The sequence below is a fragment of the Heterodontus francisci genome, chromosome 8 (genome assembly GCF_036365525.1).
Source record: "Heterodontus francisci isolate sHetFra1 chromosome 8, sHetFra1.hap1, whole genome shotgun sequence".
NCBI lineage: Eukaryota > Metazoa > Chordata > Chondrichthyes > Heterodontiformes > Heterodontidae > Heterodontus > Heterodontus francisci.
Genome location: NC_090378.1, coordinates 49,966,458 through 49,992,201, shown reverse-complemented (window position 1 = coordinate 49,992,201; position 25,744 = coordinate 49,966,458). Strand labels below are relative to the sequence as shown.

Genomic DNA, 25,744 nt, shown 5'->3' with positions numbered 1-25,744 from the left:
ACAGAATTTATACGCTGCTGCATTTTGTGGCATACCACACTCTAAAACTAATACAAAAATATATCTTTATAATGTTCCTGCCTTTAGTTTAAATTCATAATGCATGAGAAAATGTACTTCTATCAGCCTTACAAAGAGTTCAAAATGCCCAGACCCTAACTGATTGGGTCAAATAACTAATATCACGTTAACCATGGTAATTCGGAAAACTGTTGCAAAATGAATATTTTCTGATTTCTTTCAGTGGCCATGTTGTTTCCTCAACCAACTGACTAGATACCCCCAAGTAACAATTTTAAACATAAGACATGGAATTGAAATAATTCACAAAAGCTAGCTAAATTTTACCCATAAAATTGCCCAGTGCTTGTTGGAAGTCCATTAATTCGCCTCCACAGGGGTTGGACCTTTTCTCTTTACTGCAATATGCTTTCTTCCACTGGGTCTCCCTCCAGTGTGCCCCTCTGCAGGCATCCCACAAGTTATAACTCAATCCACCAACATCAAAAATAAAGAAAATACCAATCTTTAGATGCTTTAGTTCCTCCAAAGATTGACCTTGCCAAGGGTCACTGGTTTTTCTTCCTTTTCCTTCTGAGATTTGCTTCAATTGCTCAAAATCCTACTGCTCTGTTCCCAGCCACTGCAGTCACACTGTGCTCACCATATGCTCATTTCCTATTACAAAGTGTACAATGCCTTCTCCGTTCTTTGAGTGCTCCCTGACCCCAGCATCTGTTACATTATTGATCATAGTCCTGAGGCCCGCACACCCTACCAACCCCCAAAGCACTCACATATGCCAATGATTTTCTGTTGCCTCTGTCCAGCTGTCCTAAAGCGTAGAAGTCCCAGACTGTAAACTTAGTTCCCCCCACCCCCAACATCTCGCTTTCCTCAGAGTGCTTCTGGTGTTCAGCTCCCCTGGACTTCCCTTCCCTAATTAATCCAAGACCTATTTCCAAATAATTCTGAAGTCATCGCTCCTTTGATTATCCTGTTTACTCCAAAACCCGAACTTTAGACCATCCACACTCTCCCTCCAATTACTACCTCTCGGACTGAGGCGCAACCCATTTCTAAAGTCAATCTCATTTTCTCTCAACCATGCATGTTACACAAACATCCAGGTGGCCTACTGCACTCAATCCAGTATTCATCTCCAACCAGAACACAGAGGCTACTGTCTTCTGGTATACAATTTAAAGACAAGAAATTAAACCTGGGTTATATATTTAGACAATATCAAATGCAATTGACAAAAAGCATGCAAATGATTTTGAGCAGAAGGATGAAAACCTCATTGAAATTAAATAGAATTTGTTTTCAACATGTTTGAACTACTGTAATTGTACTGTATACTAAAATAGTGTCTCAATATTTTAGTGTTTCCACTGCATTTAAAGATGTGCATTTTGTGCTCAAGCTAAGTGGCGAGTCTGGCAAAGCATCTGCAAAAAAAAATCCATTTAATCAGAGTATACTCACAGGTCATGATCCACCTTCTACTTGGATTGTTGAAGTGTGACATGGAAATCTAAACAGGAGTTTGTGTTGTTGTGATCCTTTCATATATTTAAGAAGCAGTGTAAGACAATGTCCCCAAGTATCTCTATCTCCAAAAGCAATCAACTGTCTAGGTATGCCACATTTTAAATAATATGAATTCCTGCAGTAGCTTTATATTTCAATATATCTGTTTAAAAATGCATTCTTTAGAACAATAAAACTTTAAATAAATAAAACATCTTAAATTGTCTAAGTCTCCTAACAAATGCTGTTATTGTGTGGCCTTTCAGAGGCCCACCTTCAATACATGATACTTCAAGCTCAGCTTTCTGATTGCCAGTACCTTCATTTCTTTATTAAAAAGCTAGGGCAGAAGGAGAAGACGGAGTTCAGAAACATTACATCAAGCTTTGAAATGTTGTGTAAATGGAGATTTGTATTGGGGGGTTTGCAATTTTCAGATTCAATTAAGAGCCTATCCATTGTAAAATGTTTTTTAAAATACAGGGATATGTTTTCTCAATAATTATATTAGTCCCCATTTTGCAGTCAGCAGCGAAGAAGTGGGCTCCCCACTGACCTCCAAGAAAGTTGTCCACAAAGATCTAGTGATTTCTGTGGTGTGGATTCCCCCTTTCCTAATGGCGCTAAGTCAGGGGGATCTCCAGGTGTGCAGCAGCAATGATGTCAGCAAGCAGAGTAAGCATCCAATCATACTGAAGTATTCTCACAGACAGTAAATAGGAAGTTAAAAATCAATGAATGCCTTTACTCTTAAAGTTTTGGATAGCAAAACAAATGATGATTATTTTAGCTTCTATCTTAATCCAAAGATAAATTAACCTTTTTAAAAAAATTTAAAATATTTGCATTTTATCATAATGGAAACACTTAACAGTACACAAATATAAAATTAGTTTTTCAGGGCTAGAGAGGGCATTTAGCAGTAATTACAAAATTAGTATGCTGTTAAAAATCCAGTAGCGCCTCATTCAACAAATTGTAATTTTTTCAAGTTTTTTTTTTACAGCGAGACTAACTGCATAACAGTGGAAGTTCTCATCAGTTGAAAGATTTCCCATTGAATGCCGTCTGAGATACCTCAGCAGCACATCCTCTGGAGATGTAGAATTATTGGCAGCAACTTCTGGATTATTCTGCAAATATGTGGCACCAGAAGTTGCTGCCAGGAACAACGGAGATCGCTGACAGATTCATCGTCATTACCACTTCAAAATCCAGGCCAGTACTCCTAAAAAAAAAGAGAACTGTAGGGTCTTGTCCTAGAACATTCTTTGAACTTAGAGAAGAGAGATACTACTGCTTCTACATACCAGGATGATTCTAAGAATTGTAAAGTATGCACCATGACACATAACTCAGTTCATACAAATCTAAAGGATAACTTGCCTTTCCATTTGTTAGAATGCTTTTCTCAAAGACATAATGTAGTTCCCCTGTTTCTGATGCATTCCCATTGTCATCAATAACAGTGCAGCTAGGAGCTTCAATTTCTGTTGTGCAAGTCTGTGAGGTAGTTGAAACACAACTGGCAGTGCAATTTGTTCCTTCTGAGCAATGTACTCCTAGTTTGCAACTATCTTCATGTCTACGCAACTGCAAGCTGGCTGGTGGCATCACATTTTCCATGGACCCATGTCCTAACTCTTCCAGCTCTGGCTGCTTTGAGCAACTCTCTGTTCTAGTGGATTGTTCCACTGAATCACAACTGAGGAACCTTTCACTGGGATCTCTTGTACAGTTGCCAGTCTCTGGTTTCCCCAGATCGCATCTTATTAAATTCACTGCAATTCCACTGGTGGAAGATAAAACACTCTTCAATTCCAAATGCTCAAAATTTGTTTTAATATTTGTAGTAGATTCAACACTTGCGTTAGCATATACTAATGTTCCACAGTCACTGGTTCCATTTGTTATTTCTCCATCAGTGGAAACTTCTTTAATATCTCTCCCCACTGCAGTTCCCTTCCGTGGCAGACAACAGTTCCCTGAACGTTCTTCAGATTTTACAGGCTTTTTACTGTTGACTTTCCCTTTTTTTCTAGCTTCTGGTTTTAACTTGATCCCATCTTTCATTTGAGGAGTTGCAAAATATTTATATGCAGTCCTAAATCGTTCCAGAATGTACTCAAACACCATCTGGCTGTTCAAACTCCGAGCAATATTTCTCTTTAGTGCAAAGGGGTCTATTTAGAAAAAAAATTAACACAGCAATTATATTCCCCAACATTCTTCCTTATCCATCAAGTATACTTAAAAATACTTTCAATGGCATTTATAGCAAAACTCTCAGAAATCGTAAATTATTACTGCAAGGCTGTCAAAATGACTTAGCCTGGAGATACATTGTGGAAGAGCAGAAACTTCAGCTCAAATTGTTCAACTTCTGTTTATTATGCTTTATGCTGGAGATAAGGGCGGCACAGTGGCGCAGCGGTTAGCACCGCAGCCTCACAGCTCCAGCGATCCAGGTTCAGTTCTGGGTACTGCCTGTGCGGAGTTTGCAAGTTCTCCCTGTGACTGAGTGGTTTTCCGCCGGGTGCTCCGGTTTCCTCCCACAGCCAAAGACTTGGAGGTTGATAGGTAAATTGGCCATGGTAAATTGCCCCTAGTGTAGGTAGGTGGTAGGAGAATTGAGGGAAGGTGGGGATGTGGTAGGGAATATGGGATTAATGTAGGATTAGTATAAATAGGTGGTTGTTGGTCAGCACAGGCCGAAGGGCCTGTTTCAGTGCTGTATCTCTCTATGACTCTATATGTGAAGTGCAAAGAATTTACTACTCCAGTACATTTCAAAGACAGCATATTACAGTTCTGGTGATATGGAGGGACAGAAGGAGGTGATTCCTACAGAGCAAGCTCTGAATCCCATCAGTTCTATTGGGGGAAGACAAACATAAGGCTATTCTTCACCTCCCACTATCCAACACAAGATTTACACAGCAATGGCCATGTTTGCTATTACTTTCAAGTTAGGGAATGACATTGGGAGAAAAACCTGAAAATGATAGGCTAGCAGAATTAAAATAAATTGAATGGAGGAAAATACAAATAAAAAAGCTTATAATGACATCTATCTTTGAATAATTTAATATTTTCCTCTGCTGAACACTGATAGCACATAAAGTAAATGCAGACTTTTTTTTTATCTCTAAGGGTAGCCTTTAATTCAAGGCTAAACACCCATTGGATGAAATTTGTCTTGGGTGGTAGCACAATAGTACCAACAGCCCATTTTACATTCTGCCCAAATTTCATTCCAAAGAAAATCAGAGAAGAAGAAAGTTGGGAGGTGTATACAACGGGCTGTCAATTCCTTATTTCCCATTTTGTGTTACCACACAAGATGAATTTCACCTCCAAACGTCTCTGTCTCTCACTGTGTCTCTATGAGAAGAGTTAGGTCAGACACAAAGCATGACCCAATGCAAGTTCAGTGCTCAAAAATGACCCCAAGGTTTAAAGCCAATTCAGCACCTCAATACAAACACCCCAGCAGTACAGTAAATTAGGTTTAGGCACACTGATATAGTAAATAGGGTTCCTGTGATAAGTTTTCCTCTTGTTGAGAAAATTGGCACAAAAATTGTGTGCACTGATGATACATAAGATCATAAGAAATAGTAGGAGTAGTTCATTTGGCCCTTCGAGCCTGCTTCTCCATACAATAAGATCATGGCTAATCTTCTACCTCAACTCCACCTTCCTGCACTATCCTCATATCCCTTAATCCCCTTAATACCCAAAAAATTTATCAACTTCTGTGAATATAGTTATCGCCCCAGTCACATGAACACATTTTTCTGATATAGGCTCTTCCCAAGGGAAGCAGTGAGAGAAATACATTTTCCAAACATTTTTCACGGATATTATTTTAATAATTAAGTTTAACCCATCTTTACCATATAAAATGTTGCAGTTGCCTTCTGGCTGAGTTTGTCACTGAAGTATCAACTTAGATTATGTGCTCAAATCCTGGAGTGAGACTTGAACCCACAAACTTCTGACTTGAGAGGTGAGAGCGTTACCACTGAACCAAACTGATATTTATATTACAAGGACTGGAAATAGTATAAAAGGTTCCATTCGCGGCTGCTGACATCTTGAACCCTTCCAAACCTCACATCATTTACCCCACCCTTCCTACAAAAAATCTTGTAAGATTTTATCATTTTGGACATTGAAATTTTCCAGATATTATCAGAAAATTATGCTTTGATTGGTTGATGAGTATTACATTTATTATACATTTAATTGTTATTTTAGGTATTTGGTCACCTCACCCTCAATGGCTATCCTCCTTTTCGGCCAGTTTTTATGCTCTCTTGATACAAGATCTTTTACCCGTATACAGATGACATATTCTTCCAATGCAAACTCTAGAGTGTAAAATTTCAGTAATTCTAGCCAGAGGTCTCCAAGAGAAACTTGATGTGATGAACCAAATTTCAATGCAGCCTAAGAAGGAAATGATAAAGAGTCGATAAATGATTTATCATTTCAGGTCTTTGTATGATTAAAAAAAAAATCAAATTTTTGGTACTAGGCAGAAACCAGAGTTGTATCAACATAACAAATTAAATTAATTTCACTGCAAAATTATTCGGTACCAGAAAGTTACCTCCAAATTAGGCCCTACAGTGGCCAAATCTCAGCAGAAACTGTACAATAAGAAAATGGAGAATTAAAAATATATATCTTTTAAAGAGGATCAGCTGTGAGTCAATCTACAATAGAGATAATCACAAAGTTAATCTAACACTTACTAGTTTGTGATATCTATATATAGAGGTAGTAAAAATCAAAAACCATGTATTTTAACTATGCTCTCTGTTTTCACTTATGCTAGCTGGATTTATTTCTCATTTATATTTGTCCTGCTGGTCACCTCTTCCCTTCAAAAACTTCTCCTTTCAGTTAGTAGGATGGAATGTGGGCTTATACACAGCTACCACCCAGTGATGCAGTACTTAAATCTATAGAGTTTCAGTGATGTAGACTATCATTGTTACATTTTCCTGCTCAGAGATGAAGCAGTATTACACCAAGATGTCCCACAACAACCTTCAAAAAGTTTCCTAACATAGAGAGATGAATGTGAATATTACTGAGATTTGAAATTGCAACACTAACCATCTGGGCTGGAAGTTAATCCTTTAATCCAGAGATATTTTTATCAATTCAATTTTGCCCAGATCATATAGTAAAACCTAAGCGCTTCATAGCTAATATTACAGTAAAGTAACACTGATATAATTTCACACTAAGCTTCTACACTTGCACTACTCAACAAATAGCAAAATCCCTAGTAAGATTACGGAATTATAACAGGGTAGCTTTAAAATAAAATATACAGTACTTACTTTGCCTTGTTTTTCCTTCAATGAATTACTTTGGTTATTAGGTTCAGCGCCTTCTGATTTTTTATTTGATGATTTTCTGTGATCTGCTTTATTTGAGCCTTTGCCATCTCCGTTGTTTGTGTTTTTTGTTTCCCCAGAGTTTGCTGGTCTGTGTTCCCAGAATACATATTCATCATTCTGTATTCCTTTCAGGTGATACTCATCTATTCTTTTCAAGTCAAAGCCTTCAATCTAGGATTCCAAAAGAGTAGCAACAAGGGAACTTTCTCCAACAGCTCAAAATAAAAATTGGGAGAACAGTTTATGGCACACATTTAAAAAAAGATTTGGGGGTAGAAATTCATCTTGGTTGGTGGCACAAAACAGGTGGTATCGGATTGACCGCCTTTTATGGAATTGAGTATCAGGTGCTGTGTGTAACGAGTGGCCCATTCGATACCACCTATTTTAAACCACTGCCCAGAATTAGTTTCTACACCACTTTGTTTTAGTTGCACAATAAAACATCAATACTGTTGAGAAGATGCAGCAAATATGTAGCAAGTGGAAATATATGTGCTACTGTAACTCTAGGAAGGTGTTAGCTATGTGATTTGTTGTTTCTAATGCATAAGCTAAACAGGGTCAGATATAAATATCAAAGGAAAACAGAAGAATGAGAGCTTCGCATGGAAAAAGCATAATGATTCTCACCCATGAGCCCAAGTAAGCTGGTAAAAGAGGCTCCTGTCTTTGTTGAAGAAAGAAGATTACCATCAATGTAAATGAATAGGAGGGAATGCCACCTTCTGCTTGGCAGTCTATATGGCAAACCTAAAATGTGAAAGGATTTGAAGGATTTTAAATAGGTTATTGTAGATACAGCTTATTACAATCTAATGTTTTCAAAATCAGACAGTGCAGAATCGTTCCATCACCTAATGACTGCTGATGAAGGAATATAAAAATTGGACATTTATGCAATGCTTTTAATGTAGAATATGTTCCAAAGCACTTCACAGAGTGTAAGGAAAAATGGATGCCAGGAGAAAGAATTCTGAGGGATGACCAAAAGCTTAGTCAAAGAGGTGGATTTTAAGTAGGGCCTAAAAGAAAAGGGAGTTGGAAAGACAGCGGAGTTTAGAGAAAGAATTTGACAGCATAAGGCCTACACAACTGAAAGCATGCCTACCAATGCTGGGGCAAAGAGAGGGCGGAATGTACAAGAAATTAGTGTCAGAGGTACGGTGAGTTCGGGGCATGGGTATAAGCTGGAGGAGGTTACAGAAATAGGCAGGAATGAGGCGACAGATTGATTCAAAGACAAGGGTGAGAATTTTAAATTTGGAGTGTTGTGGGACTGGAGGCCAAGGTAGATCAGGAAGTACAGATGTGATGGGGTTGTGGGACTTTGTGCAGAATTGGATAAGAGAAACAGAGATTTGGATGAGCTGATAGTTATGTTGCTTAGAAGGGGGGAACAAAGTGAGGAGAGGTATCGAATAAACAAGTCAGGAGATGACAAATGAATGAATGAAAGTTCAACAACAAATGAGATGAGGTAGGAGCAGGCAACATTATGGAGGTGGATGGAAGTGGTCTTTGTGATGTACAGGATATGGGGTTATAAAATCAGTTCAGGGCCAAACAGGACCATGAGGTTGCAAACTCTGGTTCAGCTTGAGGCAGCAGCCAGGAAGGAGGATTGAGGCAGCAGCCAGGAAGGGGGATTGAGTCAATGACAGGGGTATGGAGCTCATGCAGGGTTTCTGGTTTTTCCAATGTCTAGCTGAAAAAAACTATGGCTCACCCAAGACTGGATATTAGATAAGTAGGCTGGTAGCACAGAGCTAGTGGAGGGTCGAGAGTGGTAATAGAGAGGTAGAGCTGGGTGTCATCCGTGCATATATGGCAGCTGAACCAATTACTTGGATTTTCCTCGAAGCGGGGTAAGACCCGATGTCAGGACCATATGCAGGTCCCGAGTCTGCTTGAGTGGCAGCGGGACCGCGGTGGCAATCTTCCCGTCTGCGGCCTCTTAACTGGCCACTACTGGGCCCACCATCCAATTAAGGATGGTGGTCTGGCTCTCCATGCTGCTGACCCAATTAGAGGGCCAGCAGCTCTGCAGCGGCACTGAGAGAAGTGGCTGCGGCTGAGGATGCAAGCAGAATGAGAGGGCGCCTCAAAGTTAGAAAATTCTTTTCTCTGCCGGAGCCAGGCAGGCAGGCCCTGGCATTCGAAGGTCTAACCCCTCCAGTGGCAGCGTCAGGGCTGGCCTTTGCCACCAGGGACCTCCTCCTCGGGCCATGGAGCCTCCGCATGCGATGACCTCCCCCCCACAACAGAAGGCTGTCTCCATGCAGCTGGCAGCCTCCCCATGCAGCAGGGGGACTGCTCCGCTGCCGTCAAGGTAGCCTTTAACTGACTAACTTGGCCATCTGCCATCCGGAGGCAGGCAGCTGAGCCGTTGCCAATCCCACCGCTGATAAAATGGCCTGATGGCAGAACCATGTTGGGGTGCCCTCCCGATGCTGCTCCTAGCATTTAACTGTTCCCCCCACCACCTTCTAGCCTGCTACCCGGGGGCTGGTAAAATCTCTTCCAATGTCTTTGGATAATATTGCCAATGGGCAGTACGCAGATAAGGAAGAGGACAGTGCCAAGGATGGATGCTTGGGAGGCTCCTATGGTGACAGCAGGAGGGTGGGAAGAGAGGCCATTACTAGAGAAGCTGCAGATCTTGATAAGCAATCCGCTATTGCACAGACGTACAGAGAGAATTAATTAACTAGTTTTTAGAAAATAAAACACAACAGCCCAGATTTTGCAGTAGCAACTGTCAGTGTTCGCCTTCATTAGTCCTCTGAAACCCAAAGCAACTTCAGGAGTCCACACATGCACAGTTAAACACAGAAACCCAGAAATCTTTGATAAGGTCCCGCATGGGAGATTGATTAAGAAGCTAAGAGCCCATGGGATCCAGGGCAATTTGGCAAATTAGATCCAAAATTGGCTTAGTGGCAGGAGGCAGAGGGTAATGGTCAAGGGTTGTTTTTGCGAGTGGAAGCCAGTGACCAGTGGTGTACCATAGGGATTGGTGCTGGACCCTTTGTTGTTTGTAGTGTACATTGATGATTTAGATGTGAATATAGGAGGTATGATCAGTAAGTTCGCAGATGACACCGAAATTGGTGGTGTCGTAAATAGTGAGGAGGAAAGCCTTAAATTACAGGACAATACATAGATGGGCTGGTAAGATGGGCGGAGCAGTGGCAAATGGAATTTAATCCTGAGAAGTGTGAAGTGATGCATTTTGGGAGGACTAATAATACAAGGGAATATACAATGGATGGTAGGACCCTAGGAAGTACAGAGGGTCAGAGGGACCTTGGTGCACTTGTCCATAGATTACTGAAGGCAGCAGCACAGGTAGATAAGGTGGTTAGGAAGTGTCATGGTCCTGTAGTTTTTTTTCCGGGAATATGCAGTTTGCCTTTAAGGCTTTCAAAGGATCAGTATTGCTTTAAGAACCAGCAAGCTTCAGGAGTTATAGGAAGGTGCATTTTCGCTGCCTTAGAAACAGCCATTTGGAGACTATGATTCAAAGGGTGCATTCTCGTTACCATAGATACAGATATTAAGCGATACATTTGTTACAATTCAATTCTGAACTGGCTTTTTAATTGAAGACAGTTTGTTTTAACAGAACACAGACACAGAGGACAAAGACACAGACAGCTGTGGTGACAGCAACCTGGAAAAAGAGCTCTCAACCATTTAAACTGAAGGAAGAGGATTTTAGTCTGTTTAATTATTATCTCTCAAAATTCCAAAAACAAAAGTCAAGCCAAAACAGAGATCTCTGGTAATTTAAACTGAAGGAAGGGAAGTTAGACTGTGACAATCTTTTATCCCTCAAAAACTCTCAAGTCTGATTTATTCTATTGAAGGTGTTTGCAAGTCGTTACTTGTTGAAATTCGTTGCAGAAAGAAAGCATCACCTACTGTTGCAGTTAGACTACGGACTGTTCTACTGTAGAAGAACCTTTTTTCTGCATCGGACGACTGTGAGGACTTCAAGCAACATTCTGTGCGGACTTCAAGCAACAGTGGACTGTAAATTTGCAAGGACTCTAATTTTTTCTATTTTAAATGTTGTTTATATCTTCATAGTGTTTAAGAATTTAGTTCTTCTAATTAAAGAGTTAATTTATTAATTTAAAGACACCTGGTTTGGTTAGCCTCAGTCGGGGGTTAATAGATGGTACAATTTGGCTGGGTCTTTCTTTAATCTGGAAAGTTTTAAATGATAGGTTAGGTGATCTGTGGAGCGACAGGATTGAATTATCAGTGCGGTCCTCCCACCACAATCAGAATCGTATATTTTGATTGGGGGCTTTGACTGGAGTGGTCGTTTGTAACAGAAGGCATATGGGATACTTGCCTTTATTAGCCGAGGCATAGAATATGCGAGCAGGGAGGTTATGATGGAGCTGTATAAAATGCTAGTTAGGCCACAGCTGGAGTACTGTGTACAGTTCTGGTCACCACACTATAGGAAGGATCTGATTGCACTGGAGAGGGTGCAGAGGAGATTCACCAGGATGTTGCCTGGGCTGGAGCATTTCAGCTATGAAGAGAGACTGGATAGGCTAGGGTTGTTTCCCTTAGAGCAGAGAAGGCTGAGGGGGACCTGATAGAGGTATAGAAAATTATGAGGGGCATTGATAGGATAGATAGGAAGAAACTTTTTCCCTTAGTGGAGGGATCAATAACCAGGGGGCATAGAATTAACAAAGTGATTCCTGACAATGCAGCCGGCCAGTGACATCATCAGGCTGCGTGAAGGTGCACACATGCGCAGACGGTCTCCTGCTCTCTGCGCTGCGTTCCGACTTGCCAGGACTGGTTAGCGCATGCGTCGATGATGTCATCGCGTGACGTGTGCATCTTCGGGCAGCGCACTTGCGCATGTGCTATACACGTACAGCAATGCAACGCTAACCGGTATTCACCCATGCATCAAGCTCCACTCCCCCACCCCCCTCGCTGCTCTCTCCGGCCACTCCACTCCGCTCATCTCTGCTCTCTCCAGCCTCTCCGCTCTTTCGGCCGCACCACTCCCCTCCTCGCTGCTCTCTCTGGCCGCTCCGCTCCCCACCCCCCCACTGCTCTCTCCAGCCGCTCCGATCCCCGCCTCGCTGCTCTCTCCGGCCGTTGCGCTCTTTCGGCCGCTCCGCCACCCCACCTCCCCACCCCACCCGCCTCGCTGCTCTCTTCGGCCACTCCGCTCCCCCCCTCGCTGCTCGCTCCGGCCACTCTGCTCCCCCCCTCGATACTCTCTCCGGCTGATCCGCTCTTTCGGCCGCTCCGCTCCCCCCACCCCACTGCTCTCTCCGGCTGCTCCGCTCCACACCTCGCTGCTCTTTCTGGCCGTTGCGCTCTTTTGGCCGCTCCGCCACCGCCCCCCACCTCACCCGCCTCGCTGCTCTCTCCGGCCACTCCGCTCCCCCCCTCACTGTTCACTCCGGCCACTCTGCTCCCCCCCTCGCTCCTCTCTCCGGCTGCTCCGCTCTTTCCGGCCGCTCTGCTCCCCCCCGTCCCCAGCCTGCTCCGCTCCCCCCCTCCCCGGCCCGCTCCGCTCCCCCCCACTCCACACCCCGTCACCTCCCTCCGCCTTGCCTGGCCCGCTCCACTATCACCCGCCCCCCCGGCCCGCTCTGCCACCGCCCCCCCCCCGCCCCCCCAGTCCCGGCCCGCTCGCTCATTCTCTCCCTCCCGCCATTGTGTGCTGCCATGTGTTTAGGTTAGGTTGCCTTCGTGTGATTATTTGAGCAGCACCATCTTTAGTCCTGGCAGCTGCCTGAAGTCGCAGACTGTGACATTTTAGTGGCACATGCTGCATTTGCGCATGTGCCACTGCAGCGCCACCTAGTGGTAGCGTTGTCAGCAAACGCAGCCTAGATTTAAGGTAAGGGGCAGGAGGTTTAGAGGAGATTTGAGGAAAACATTTTTCACCCAGAAGGTGGTTGGAATCTGGAACACACTACCTGAAGGGGTGGTAGAGGCAGGAACCCTCACAACATTTAAGAAGTACTTAGATGAGCACTTGAAACACCATAGCATACAAGGCTACGGGCCAAGTGCTGGAAAATGGGATTAGAATAGATAGGTGCTTGATGGCCGGCACAAACACGATGGGCCAAAGGGCCTATGACTCTAAGTTGCTGCCGTGATTCTACATTTCCCCATACAGTGTGCTGTTGTAGTCCCTGCAGATTGCAATCAAGTAGATGTCACTGAATTGACAAAAATTTGGCCTTTTACGCTGTTAATCTTGCTGCAAAAACATTTGAAAAAGTTACATCTTGTTGAATGAGGTGTAACGGGGTTTTTAAACGATGTACTAAGTTCCTAATATCCTCTGAACTGCCTCACAGGCCCTGTAAAACTAATTTTATATTTGTGGAATGTCAAATTTCTCCATTATGATAAAACAAATTCACATCAAGATTTTTTTTAAAGTTTGTTATTTTAGCTGCTACCTCAATCCTATGTGTATGTCCTAATCATTTATTTCGCTCTCTGTAAAATTTTAATTAAAGGTGTCAAAGTCAATGCAGTTTATTTCCTGGTTTGCCTTCTGAGAGAATACTTTGTTGTAATTGACTGCTTAACCTGCTTCCTGACATCACTGCTTTTGGGCACCTGGAGACCCTCCTGACTCTGAACCAGATTCAAAATGACATCAGGAAAGAGGAAATCCGAGCCACAGATATGTTAGATCTTTGTGGGCAGCTTTCTTTGAGCTCAGTGCCGAGTGCCGTCACTTCACCGCTGATCGTGAAATGCAGGCCAACAGCATTATTGCTGAGGCAGAAATTGTAGTGCATGGTGTGGTACTGACCAATACATATTACAAAAGTCCTCTGACAATGCAGCCCTCCTTCAGCACTGCAATGAAGTTTCAATCTAAATTATGTCTCCAAGTCCTAGAGTAGGGCTTAAACCCACAGCCATCTGACTCAAAGACAGGAATGCTACCACTGAGCTCCTCTCCCATTTGCATGAAGTGTACTGGTAATTCTTGGTTTCACTTTATTACTACGCTTTCTTTCTCTCATTTCCAACTGAGAGAAAATAGCATCCATATCACAAATGACTAAAGACAGTAATCATCCCAAATTTTGTGAACCTTACTTTTTTTTTCAGGAATATATTCCAGAATGATGGACTATACTTCAGCTATTTGGCTGATCAATATACCCCTTTTAAGTAATAATTAATAAAAGTACTTTAATTATGAAAACATGAATATTTAGTACACATCTGTGAATAACATTTTGAACATAAATCCCAAATACTAGAAGAATAATTCAATGTTCATCTCAATCGTGATTAAGGTCAAAACATTTGATTCAGAAGGAAAATACTCACCCTTGCCCAGCACCGAAATGCTAGAACCAGCGGGATCAGTCGAGGCTCCAATTTCACCAGAGCTGCCAGCAGATTAGTAGTAAGGCAGGCCACATCATTCCCTGCACTGACTTTACAAATCAGACCACTACAGGTGAAGAGAATATGAACAGTCTGAAAACATCTTCTACAGAATATTGCATTTAAAAAAATAAATAGATTTTTTTTAAGCATGACCTAGAAGCTATAATCCAGTTGTTAGATTTTTGACCAGCAATACAAGTTCCAATTCTAATCTTGGATACAGCCATTCTTCCATAGGACAGGTCTGCCAAACTCAGCTGAGAATTTGGATAGAAAGGAAAAATGGCCTGCTAGTAAATTCCACTTACTGCACCTCCTGTAATAATGCTGCTCTATGTTCTGCATACAAGGAGATGATTGTAGCTTGGACTATTATACTCTGTTCTATGAACCTGACAGTTTGGACGTGAGCATTCAATGAGGGCTGGAGAGGAAAGAAAAGTTTTCATTACTACTAATAAGGCTGCAGTTTGGAGCATGGGAATAAACCTGTAAGAAAAAGCTGCGTGATAGTACAAATGAAAAGACGTGCATTTATATAGCACCTTCTGTGATCTCAAGAGATTCCAAAGTGCTTTACAGCCAATGCAGACTTTTGAAGTGCAGTCACTGCTGGAATGTAGGGAAATGCAGCAGCCACCCCGTGCACTGCTAGCTCCCACAAACAGCAATGAGATACATGACAAGATAATCAGCTTCAGTAGTGTTGGTTGAGGGGTAAACATTGGCTAGGACTCAGAGAATTCTTCTGCCCTTCTTCAATAGTGACATGGATCTTTTACGTCCACCTGAGGGGACAGACAAGGCCTCGGGTTAACACTTCATTTGAAGACACCTTCGAAAGTGCAGAACTCCTTTGGTATTTTACTCAAGTGTCAGCCTGGATTCTGTACTCAAGTCTCTGGAGTGAAACTTGAAGCCAGACTTCTGACTCAGGAGACAAGAGTGTTACCACTGACTCAACATGTTTAGAAACAAACAACTATGAAAGGAGTATAGATTGAGCGTAGTTTATTTTCCATGAAGCTATTGGGATTGATGTGACTTGAATTGCTTAAACTACTTGCTCTTGTGGTATGTTCAGTATAGTAGGTTTTAATTTAAATGGCAACATAAAAATAATGTTCTCTCCTCAACCATTTGCAGGGTGCTTCAGAGTATTTACATGCATGTCAACTTGGATTTTCTATATTGGTCAATGCTTTTCCGAGAAAGACGAGAGGCAGTCTACATGATTACTTATTATAATTAAAGCAACACCTTTGTGTTAAAAGGCGTGTTGTTGCAAATTATATACTCACTGCACAAACAGAATACAGCATGTACAATTATGTGATAGGGAACATATCCTAGAGGTTTAAAAAAACTGAAAGTTGGAAATCTGTATTGAAAATAAGAGAAAATGTTGGAAATAAACAATGGGTTTATCAGAAGCCAAGGCAGAAAAGAAAGGTAATTGTTCATGTGGAAACCCTTCATTTGACTGGACCTTGGAAGATGACCTGTACAAGCCATTCTGTGCTCTCAAGATATTAGGCCAGCTCCAAGAGTCAAATATAAACCATATCATGCTGTTTCTCCTGCTGTATCTTCTATACATTCTAAATCATAAACAAGAAACTTCCAATGAACATTCTGAAAGGAATAAAATAGATGTATTCCTTCAATTGCAGCTTACACAAACCTTTTTATTTCCCTGCAGTAGATAATTGGAACTTTGGCATGGAAATCAGACTCGACATCTGAATATAAAGCTGAAAGGTAAAGTTTTAAACACATTAAAGACAAAGGTAAGAAGGAAGCATGCATGATTTAAAGAATTACTTATAAATAATGGATGTTATATTCTTCCAATGTCAAAGTTGATATAGTACAAGAAGTTTAAAATAAAGTATAACTCATGCAAGATCTAAAAGTTAAATAATTCTATTTAAAAAAAATTGCAGGCTATTTAGGAACAGAGGAAATGCTATACAGAAAAAGACCAAGGTCCATCTAATTTACCTTTATTTTTAAAATTCATTCATAGGAAGGCAAGCATTTATTTCCCATCCTAATTGCTCTTGAGAAGGTGGCGATGACCCACTTTCTTCAACTGCTGCTGTCCTTATGGTCCAGGCACACCCACAGTGCTGTTAGTTCTGGTAGTTCCACTTGGTCATACTACACTTACTGTAGGCCATGTTTCAAATTACTCATATACCGCACCCAAAAATGTTATTTTCTGAAATAAATCCATCTAATTTTCATTTGAATGAATCAATACTAACTGCTAACTGCTCCATCATTCCCAAGGGAGCCTGTTCCCGATATTGACCAAATGCTCACTGAAATATTGTTTCTGCAGATTAATTTGCAATGTATCCCTTCTTCTAGCACAGGTAGTGTCCTCTGGTCCTGTTCTGGACAAGGTGCAATAGCTTGTTATAATCTATATTATCTAGTTCCTTTAGACTCATAAAAACAGCAATCATTTCACCTCTCAACCTCCTCTTTTCCATTGAGAACATGCCCATTTAGTCTGATGATCACTACAATCTTCATGTATGCGATGTACACTACCTGAATATATGCTGAAACAAAATGAGACCAATCTCTAACACAAGCCTATAGTCAGAATTAATGTAGAGAACAATGTTGTGCAAAATTATCTAAACTTGTTTTATTTTATTTTTAAGTGAGTTCCGAAACTCTTGTTGATGCTAACAGAAATTAATGAATGTTACATGACTACATACTCAAAATAGTATCATATGATTAGCCCCATTTCTTGTTTGAAAATTTCCTTAAATCATTTAAGTCTATCTTGCACTATGCTTCCTTTGGAACACGGAGGGTATTGGCAACCAAGGTTCCAGACCTCTGCCCAATGTCATGCTGCAACTGGCCAGTCGGAACTGCTTACATGTGAGGTTTCATTTTGTCTGCCAGTGAAGAAGCACCCAGCCTTTACTTGACACAACTGCATGGCCGCAATCAGGAACTCAGCTTGTGGATGCTCACTATGTGGCTTCACCCAATATTCCCATCTTCTTCACAAACCACAATAGTTATAATAGACAAACTGCAAAATTATCAAAGGTAGTCCGTGAACTTACAGCTGTTTCTAATAATATCCAGCACTTGTATCAAAACATCTGGCTGATTTAACTGGAAAAGAAACAATTATAACCAAAACTAAATTCCCACAATGGACAGAGATGAAGAACCATACAGCAATTTTTTAAACCACTGTACATTACATAATATTAAGATGTATCATTTTATTCATAGCACTTATTATACATTATAGGACAGCTGGTGATCTTATAGTGCTATTGTATTGCAGTGCTAATCAATCCAGATTAGATTCAAGAGATGCTTATGCTGATAAAATGTTATCACTCCATTTCAGGGATGCAGAAGTCATTGATCTGAATCAAAATCCAAATTTCCTAAAAGCTTCCTTACTTTCAGATACATCCAAATCTTTGACCAGGTTAATTTCACTTTCCATTTACTTCCATGTTCTGTTTGCTATGCAAAGTAACAAGATTTGTCTCCTCCAAAAGAACAGACACATTCAATTATAAATAAAAACAGGAAGTGCTGGAAATACACAGCAGGTCTGGCAGCTACTGTGGAAATAGAAACAGAGATAATTTTTCAGGTCTATGACCTTTCGTCAGACGTGTAATGTTACTCTGTTTCCCTCTCCAAAGATGCTGCCAAACCTGTTGTGTATTTCCAGCACTTTCAGTTTTAATTTCAGATTTCCAGCATCCGCAGTATTTTGCTTTTACTTTAGATACAGTTAATTCTCAGTCAGTTTCAGGGGTATGAAAGAAATTTAGACAGCAAGGCAAACTGCAGAGGTCTCAAACATGTCAGGCAGCAAGTTCAAGAGTGTCATCAGAACGAGCTTGTGTAAAGGTTCTCTTGCAAATGAGAATGATTTGTTGGGGAAGAATCTGATGCTAACATTAACAAAATAGTAGTGGAAGAAGAAACCAAGATTATAATTTATATTAAAAACATTTTATTTTAAATGGGGCTATAATTTCATGAGCAAGGTTGAAGCACCAGAATGTTGGTTAAAATTAACTCCATGCATGCAGAATATATCTATCATATAACTCATGGTTACATGTTAAAAATTAATGGAAACACTTTGTATCACTTACATGGGAGGGGAATTTTACATCAATGTTGATGTCACTAGTTTTGAAAGCAAACCTTGTAAGACAAGAGCCATACAACCTCAGTGAGCAATCTGTAAAGCAAAAAAAAAATCAACAGAGATTTACTTAGTTTCATCTTGTGTAGATGAACATTGTAGTGTATTGATGCCCTTTTTATACCTGCAGTACTACTATAGCTCAGTTGGTAACTCTCGCAAAACTAATGACCAAAAAGAACTTATAGCTATTAAGTTTACAAAGAAAGTATTTAATTGGTCAATGTAGTTGACTTGAAGTGGACCACTACAACGTGGTATCTAAGTTTCAACAAAAATATATTTGCAACAACTACTCTCTTTTCACCCCTCCAGTGACTGTTCCTCATGGTCCTTGTTCAAAACACTGCCTCATAATTTCTGTGGATTCTCCTTCAGATTCCTGAATAGAAAGCTGGCAGTTTGGCTTGCTTCAGCTCTAATCTTGGTGATTAGCGTATAACCTCCCTTTATTATAACTAGCACTAAATTTAACTCTGATGAAGGGTCTCTGTCCTGAAACATTAACTCTGCTTCTCTCTCCACTGATGCTGCCAGACCTGTTGAGTATTTCCAGCATTTCTTGTTTTTATTTATTCTAAATTTAACTGCGTCAGGTCTACTGGAACCTCTGCTTACTGGACTCCAAGCAGATCTCTAGTTCTGATGGTTTCTCTTCCATGAAACCCCAGTCCTAAGCCATTTTTAGTCTCTTCTATTCCCAGTCCATTTTTTCCTCACCACGAAGTTTATTGTATTCATTCCATCCTTCAGAAAGCTATGATCGTAATTCCTTTTCAAACCTTAATGCTATTACCCTGGCATCACTGCTTTCTAAAGTTATCAAAGTTGCAATTAACTTTCAAATTGTCTATTACCTTGGATGTCTTAGTTTAATCCATGAGGACTAGTAATGGACAACACATGCAGTACAAATCAATGTTTTGCATATTCAAATTTGAAAATGTGTGCTCATGGACAGTAGACATTATTTCACATGACCTGTCTGTGACTAGCTGGAGAACTATATCAAAAGTAATTCACACCTGGCAAAGGTTGTTGAATAATTTTCTCCATCTCATTCACGATATTTTTCCGGACTTGGAAATCCTGCTCAGAAATCCCCTCTTGCTGTGCAGCCTGTAACACGGCAGAATTCAATGCAGCCAGATGGCCAGGGGTTGGTGGTAATAGATTACGCAGTTCATTTTCCTCCTGTTTCTCCTAGAGGCAGAAGACAGGAAAAAACAATTCACATCTTAAAATCTAACAGTACTATTTCTGCAGGGCTCAAAAATAAAAAGACTGCCATATGATTTATTTCTTAGATAAAATATTTTATCTGACAGGGTAGCTTGTATGCATAGGACTTAAAATGTCACTCACTTTAAAATATTTAATGCAGAATTTGCTGCAAGTTTCAAAAAAATAAAAATTCCAGAATAAGATGCAAATGTAAACAAATGAGAGCACTTACTGCAATATTTTTCTTATGCCGTTTTTCTTTTATATGCTTATGAGCTCCCTGGATATTTTCGATGTGAACTAGGCAAAGTTTGCATAGGTACTGACATGAAGGATATTCTGGTGAACGCTTGAAAACAAAAAATAAATATAACAAAGCTTCAGTATGACTAGAAATGTTACAATATAATGAGCTTTATAAAGAATACAAGAGAAGATATTAGGTCAGATGACCAAAAGCTTGGTCGAAGATGTAGGTTTTAAGGTGTGTCTTAGAGGAGGAAAGCGAGATGGAGAGGCGTAGGTTGTGTATTCCAGAGCTTGGGGACTAGGCAACTGAAGACGTGGCCACCAGCGGTGCAGTGATTAAAATCCATGGTGCACAGGAGGCCAGAATTAGAGGAACACAGATATCTTGGAGGGTTGTGGGGCTGGAGGAGATTACAGACATAGGGAGGGGAAAGTCACGGAGGGATTTGAAGACAGGATAAGAATTTTAAAATCAAGACGTTGCTTGATCGGAGGCCAATGTAGGTCAGCGAGCACTGGGATGAAATGGGAACGGGACTTGGTGAGAGTTAAGACACGGGCAGCAGAGTTTTGGAACACCTGAAGTTTACTGAGAGTAAAATGTGGGAGGTCAGCCAGGAGTGTGCTAGAATAGTCAAGTCTAAAGGTAATGAAGTCATGAGTGAGGATCATTGAAAATAACCTCCGTACCAAGATAGTAAAATGGTTAAATACAAAACCTTTGTCTTTTTCCAATTTTACAAGTATGATAAATCGCCAAATGTATGTTATAGTCACACAATAAGTTAATGCAAGTTCTAGAAAAATTGAATAAATCAGATTCAACTTTCAGGTAAAATTACAAATCCATTATTCTAACAGTTAAAATATTGCAATGCTTAACAGTTTTCCGACTGGAACCTAGATCAGAGTGCCATGAACAAAAATCACTTTACAAATTCAATATCACCAGAAAATCACAAATCCCTCGCCACTCTCTTTTTTAAGAACACTGGTATTAGAACATTACAGCGCAGTACAGGCCCTTCGGCCATCGATGTTGCGCCGATCTGTGAAACCATCTGACCTACACTATTCCATTTTCATCCATATGTCTATCCAACGACCACTTAAATGCCCTTAAAGTTGGCGAGTCTACTACTGTTGCAGGCAGGGCGTTCCACGCCCCTACTACTCTCTGAGTAAAGAAACTACCTCTAACATCTGTCCTATATCTATCACCCCTCAACTTAAAGCTATGTCCCCTCGTGTTTGCCATCACCATCCGAGGAAAAAGACTCTCACTATCCACCCTATCTAACCCTCTGATTATCTTATATGTCTCTATTAAGTCACCTCTCCTCCTCCTTCTCTCCAACGAAAACAACCTCAAGTCCCTCAGCCTTTCCTCGTAAGACCTTCCCTCCATACCAGGCAACATCCTAGTAAATCTCCTCTGCACCCTTTCCAAAGCTTCCACATCCTTCCTATAATGCGGTGATCAGAACTACACGCAATACTCCAGGTGCGGCCTCACCAGAGTTTTGTACAGCTGCAGCATGACCTCGTGGCTCCGAAACTCAAACCCCCTACTAATAAAAGCTAACACACCATATGCCTTCTTAACAGCCCTATTAACCTGGGTAGCAACTTTCAGGGATTTATGTACCTGGACACCAAGATCTCTCTGTTCATCTACACTACCAAGAATCTTCCCATTAGCCCAGTACTCTGCATTCCTGTTACTCCTTCCAAAGTGAATCACCTCACACTTTTCCGCATTAAACTCCATTTGCCATCTCCCAGCCCAGCTCTGCAGCCTATCTATGTCCCTCTGTACCCTACAACATCCTTCGGCACTATCCACAACTCCACCGACCTTCGTGTCATCTGCAAATTTATTAACCCACCCTTCTACACCCTCTTCCAGGTCATTTATAAAAATGACAAACAGCAGTGGCCCCAAAACAGATCCTTGTGGTACACCACTAGTAACTAAACTCCAGGATGAACATTTGCCATCAACCACCACCCTCTGTCTTCTTTCAGCTAGCCAATTTCTGATCCAAAGCTCTAAATCACCTTCAACCCCATACTTCCGTATTTTCTGCAATAGCCTACCGTGGGGAACCTTATCAAACGCCTTACTGAAATCCATATACACCACATCCACTGCTTTACCCTCATCCACCTGTTTGGTCACCTTCTCGAAAAACTCAATAAGGTTTGTGAGGCACGACCTACCCTTCACAAAACCGTGCTGACTATCGCTAATGAACTTATTCTTTTCAAGATGATTATAAATCCTGTCTCTTATAACCTTTTCCAACATTTTACCCACAACCGAAGTAAGGCTCACAGGTCTATAATTACCAGGGCTGTCTCTACTCCCCTTCTTGAACAAGGGGACAACATTTGCTATCCTCCAGTCTTCCGGCACTATTCCTGTCGACAATGACGACATAAAGATCAAGGACAAAGGCTCTGCAATCTCCTCCCTGGCTTCCCAGAGAATCCTAGGATAAACCCCATCTGGCCCAGGGGACTTATCTATTTTCACACTTTCCAAAATTGCTAACACCTCCTCCTTGTGAACCTCAATCCCATCTAGCCTAGTAGTCTGAATCTCAGTATTCTCCTCAACAACATTTTCTTTCTCTACTGTAAATACTGACGCAAAATATTCATTTAACGCTTCCCCTATCTCCTCTGATTCCACACACAACTTTCCACTACTATCCTTGATTGGCCCTAATCTAACTCTAGTCATTCTTTTATTCCTGATATACCTATAAAAAGCCTTAGGGTTTTCCTTGATCCTATCCGCCAATGACTTCTCGTGTCCTCTCCTTGCTCTTCTTAGCTCTCCCTTTAGATCCTTCCTGGCTAGCTTGCAACTCTCAAGCGCCCTAACTGAGCCTTCACGTCTCATCCTAACATAAGCCTTCTTCTTCCTCTTGACAAGCGCTTCAACTTCTTTAGTAAACCACGGCTCCCTCGCTCGACAACTTCCTCCCTGCCTGACAGGTACATACTTATCAAGGACACGCAGTAGCTGCTCCTTGAATAAGCTCCACATTTCGATTGCGCCCATCCCCTGCAGTTTCCTTCCCCATCCTAAGCATCCTAAATCTTGCCTAATCGCATCATAATTTCCTTTCCCCCAGCTATAATTCTTGCCCTGCTGTACATACCTGTCCCTGCCCATCGCTAAGGTAAACCTAACCGAATTGTCATCACTATCACCAAAGTGCTCACCTACATCTAAATCTAACACCTGGCCGGGTTCATTACCCAGTACCAAATCCAATGTGGCATCGCCCCTGGTTGGCCTGTCTACATACTGTGTCAGAAAACCCTCCTGCACACACTGGACAAAAACTGACCCATCTAAAGTACTCGAACTATAGTATTTCCAGTCAATATTTGGAAAGTTAAAGTCCCCCATAACAACTACCCTGTTACTCTCGCTTAGATAAGGTTCAAACCTAACAGTTGGAAGTTGCAATTGCTGAATTACTGATTTGCAAAAATCTAAAATCACATTCAATAATCAGTTGGGGGTTATTGTATTATCCTACAGATTAATAAGTCATAGTTATCCAATTTTTCGTAAGTATGAATACAAAACTACAAAACTGATGGGCAGGAAAAGAGCATCTGGTCCATCAAGCCTGCCCCACACCTCATGATGGGTGGAGCATCATGATTAAATATTTTCCACCTAACTCTCACACCCTCCCCTCACAGTATGTTATGATGCAACCAAACCAAATTCAGACAGGATTTAAAATGACGCTATTTTCTTACTATTCAAATAGTAATAGAACAAAGAACAAAGATAATTACAGCACAGGAACAGGCCCTTCGGCCCTCCAAGCCTGCGCCGATCCAGATCCTCTCTCTAAACATGTCGCCTATTTTCTAAGGTTCTGTATCTCTTTTCTTCCTGCCCATTCATGTATCTGTCTAGATACATCTTAAAAGACTCCATCGTGCCCGCATCTACCACCTCCGCTGGCAATGCGTTCCAGGTGCCCACCACCCTCTGCGTAAAGAACTTTCCACGCATATCCCCCCTAAACATTTCCCCTTTCACTTTGAACTCGTGTCCTCTAGTAATTGAAACCCCCACTCTGGGAAAAAGCTTCTTGCTATCCACCCTGTCTATACCTCTCATGATTTTGTACACCTCAATCAGGTCCCCCCTCAACCTCCGTCTTTCTAATGAAAATAATCCTAATCTACTCAACCTCTCTTCATAGCTAGCGCCCTCCATACCAGGCAACATCCTGGTGAACCTCCTCTGCACCCTCTCCAAAGCATCCACATCCTTTTGATAATGTGGCGACCAGAACTGTCCGCAGTATTCCAAATGTGGCCGAACCAAAGTCCTATACAACTGTAACATGACCTGCCAACTCTTGTACTCAATGCCCCGTCCGATGAAGGAAAGCATGCCATATGCCTTCTTGACCACTCTATTTACCTGCGTTGCCACCTTCAGGGAACAGTGGACCTGAACACCCAAATCTCTCTGGACATCAATTTTCCCCAGGACTTTTCCATTTACTGTATAGTTCACTCTTGAATTGGATCTTCCAAAATGCATCACCTCGCATTTGCCCTGATTGAACTCCATCTGCCATTTCTCTGCCCAACTCTCTAATCTATCTATATTCTGCTGTATTCTCTGACAGTCCCCTTCACTATCTGCTACTCCACCAATCTTAGTGTCGTCTGCAAACTTGCTAATCAGTCCACCTATACTTTCCTCCAAATCATTAATGTATATCACAAACAACAGTGGTCCCAGCACGGATCCCTGTGGAACACCACTGGTCACACGTCTCCATTTTGAGAAACTCCCTTCCACTGCTACTCTCTGTCTCCTGTTGCCCAGCCAGTTCTTTATCCATCTAGCTAGTACACCTTGGACCCCAAGCGCCTTCACTTTCTCCATCAGCCTGCCATGGGGAACCTTATCAAACGCCTTACTGAAGTCCATGTATATGACATCGACAGCCCTTCCCTCATCAAACAACTTTGTCACTTCCTCAAAGAATTCTATTAAGTTGGTAAGACATGACCTTCCCTGCACAAAACCATGTTGCCTATCACTGATGAGCCCATTTTCTTCCAAATGGGAATAGAAGTCTATTGAAGAATATTAGGTGTCAGCTTTTGCTCAGTGGCAGTCTTTTTGATAGCTGTAGGTTCAACTCTGACTCCAGAGACACAAAATCTGTGCTGGGTCCAGTGCAATACTGACAGAGTGCTGCATTGTCATTTTTTAATTGGCTATAAAATGCTCTAAGATATCTTTTCTCGATATGTATATCCTATTGTTCCTTGCATTATTTGCCCACACTGAACATCAGTTGCTACTGATCAGCTCAGGTCTCAGGTGCAACAGTGTAGCTCAATTTATAACATTTTGGCTTTCTCCTGAGTCTACTGTCTTCATGAGCGTGGTCAAGATACCAAGATCTACCCTTTCTAAAGCCCCTATTGGCCATTTCATAAAGATATTCTTTCATTTTGCTTCTGATTATTAATTCAGATTTTTTTCAAATTATTCAGTGAGGCTAATGGGCTTACACCTGACAGCTTTTTGAATATGGAAACTATAATTTGCCTGCTTCCAGACTGTCAAACACTTCCCAAAGTTCATGACCCTCAATCAAAATAATCAATAATA

At 41.3% G+C, this 25,744-nt stretch overlaps 1 protein-coding gene across 3 annotated transcripts in view; it reads right to left on the bottom strand.

Moving 5' to 3' along the window:
• Positions 1-25,744, bottom strand: part of tut4 (terminal uridylyl transferase 4) — a 109,959-nt gene that overhangs the window by 54,556 nt on the left and 29,659 nt on the right. For all 3 annotated transcript variants that reach the window (XM_068037127.1, XM_068037126.1, XM_068037128.1), the window contains 10 exons: positions 20,048-20,164; positions 19,617-19,794; positions 18,539-18,627; positions 17,474-17,525; positions 16,060-16,129; positions 14,313-14,439; positions 7,587-7,706; positions 6,894-7,124; positions 5,814-5,988; positions 2,920-3,716 (listed from right to left, as the gene is read on the bottom strand). In XM_068037127.1, the coding sequence (XP_067893228.1) occupies positions 2,920-3,716; positions 5,814-5,988; positions 6,894-7,124; positions 7,587-7,706; positions 14,313-14,439; positions 16,060-16,129; positions 17,474-17,525; positions 18,539-18,627; positions 19,617-19,794; positions 20,048-20,164 (1,956 nt within the window). The remainder of the gene's footprint in view (positions 1-2,919; positions 3,717-5,813; positions 5,989-6,893; positions 7,125-7,586; positions 7,707-14,312; positions 14,440-16,059; positions 16,130-17,473; positions 17,526-18,538; positions 18,628-19,616; positions 19,795-20,047; positions 20,165-25,744) is intronic.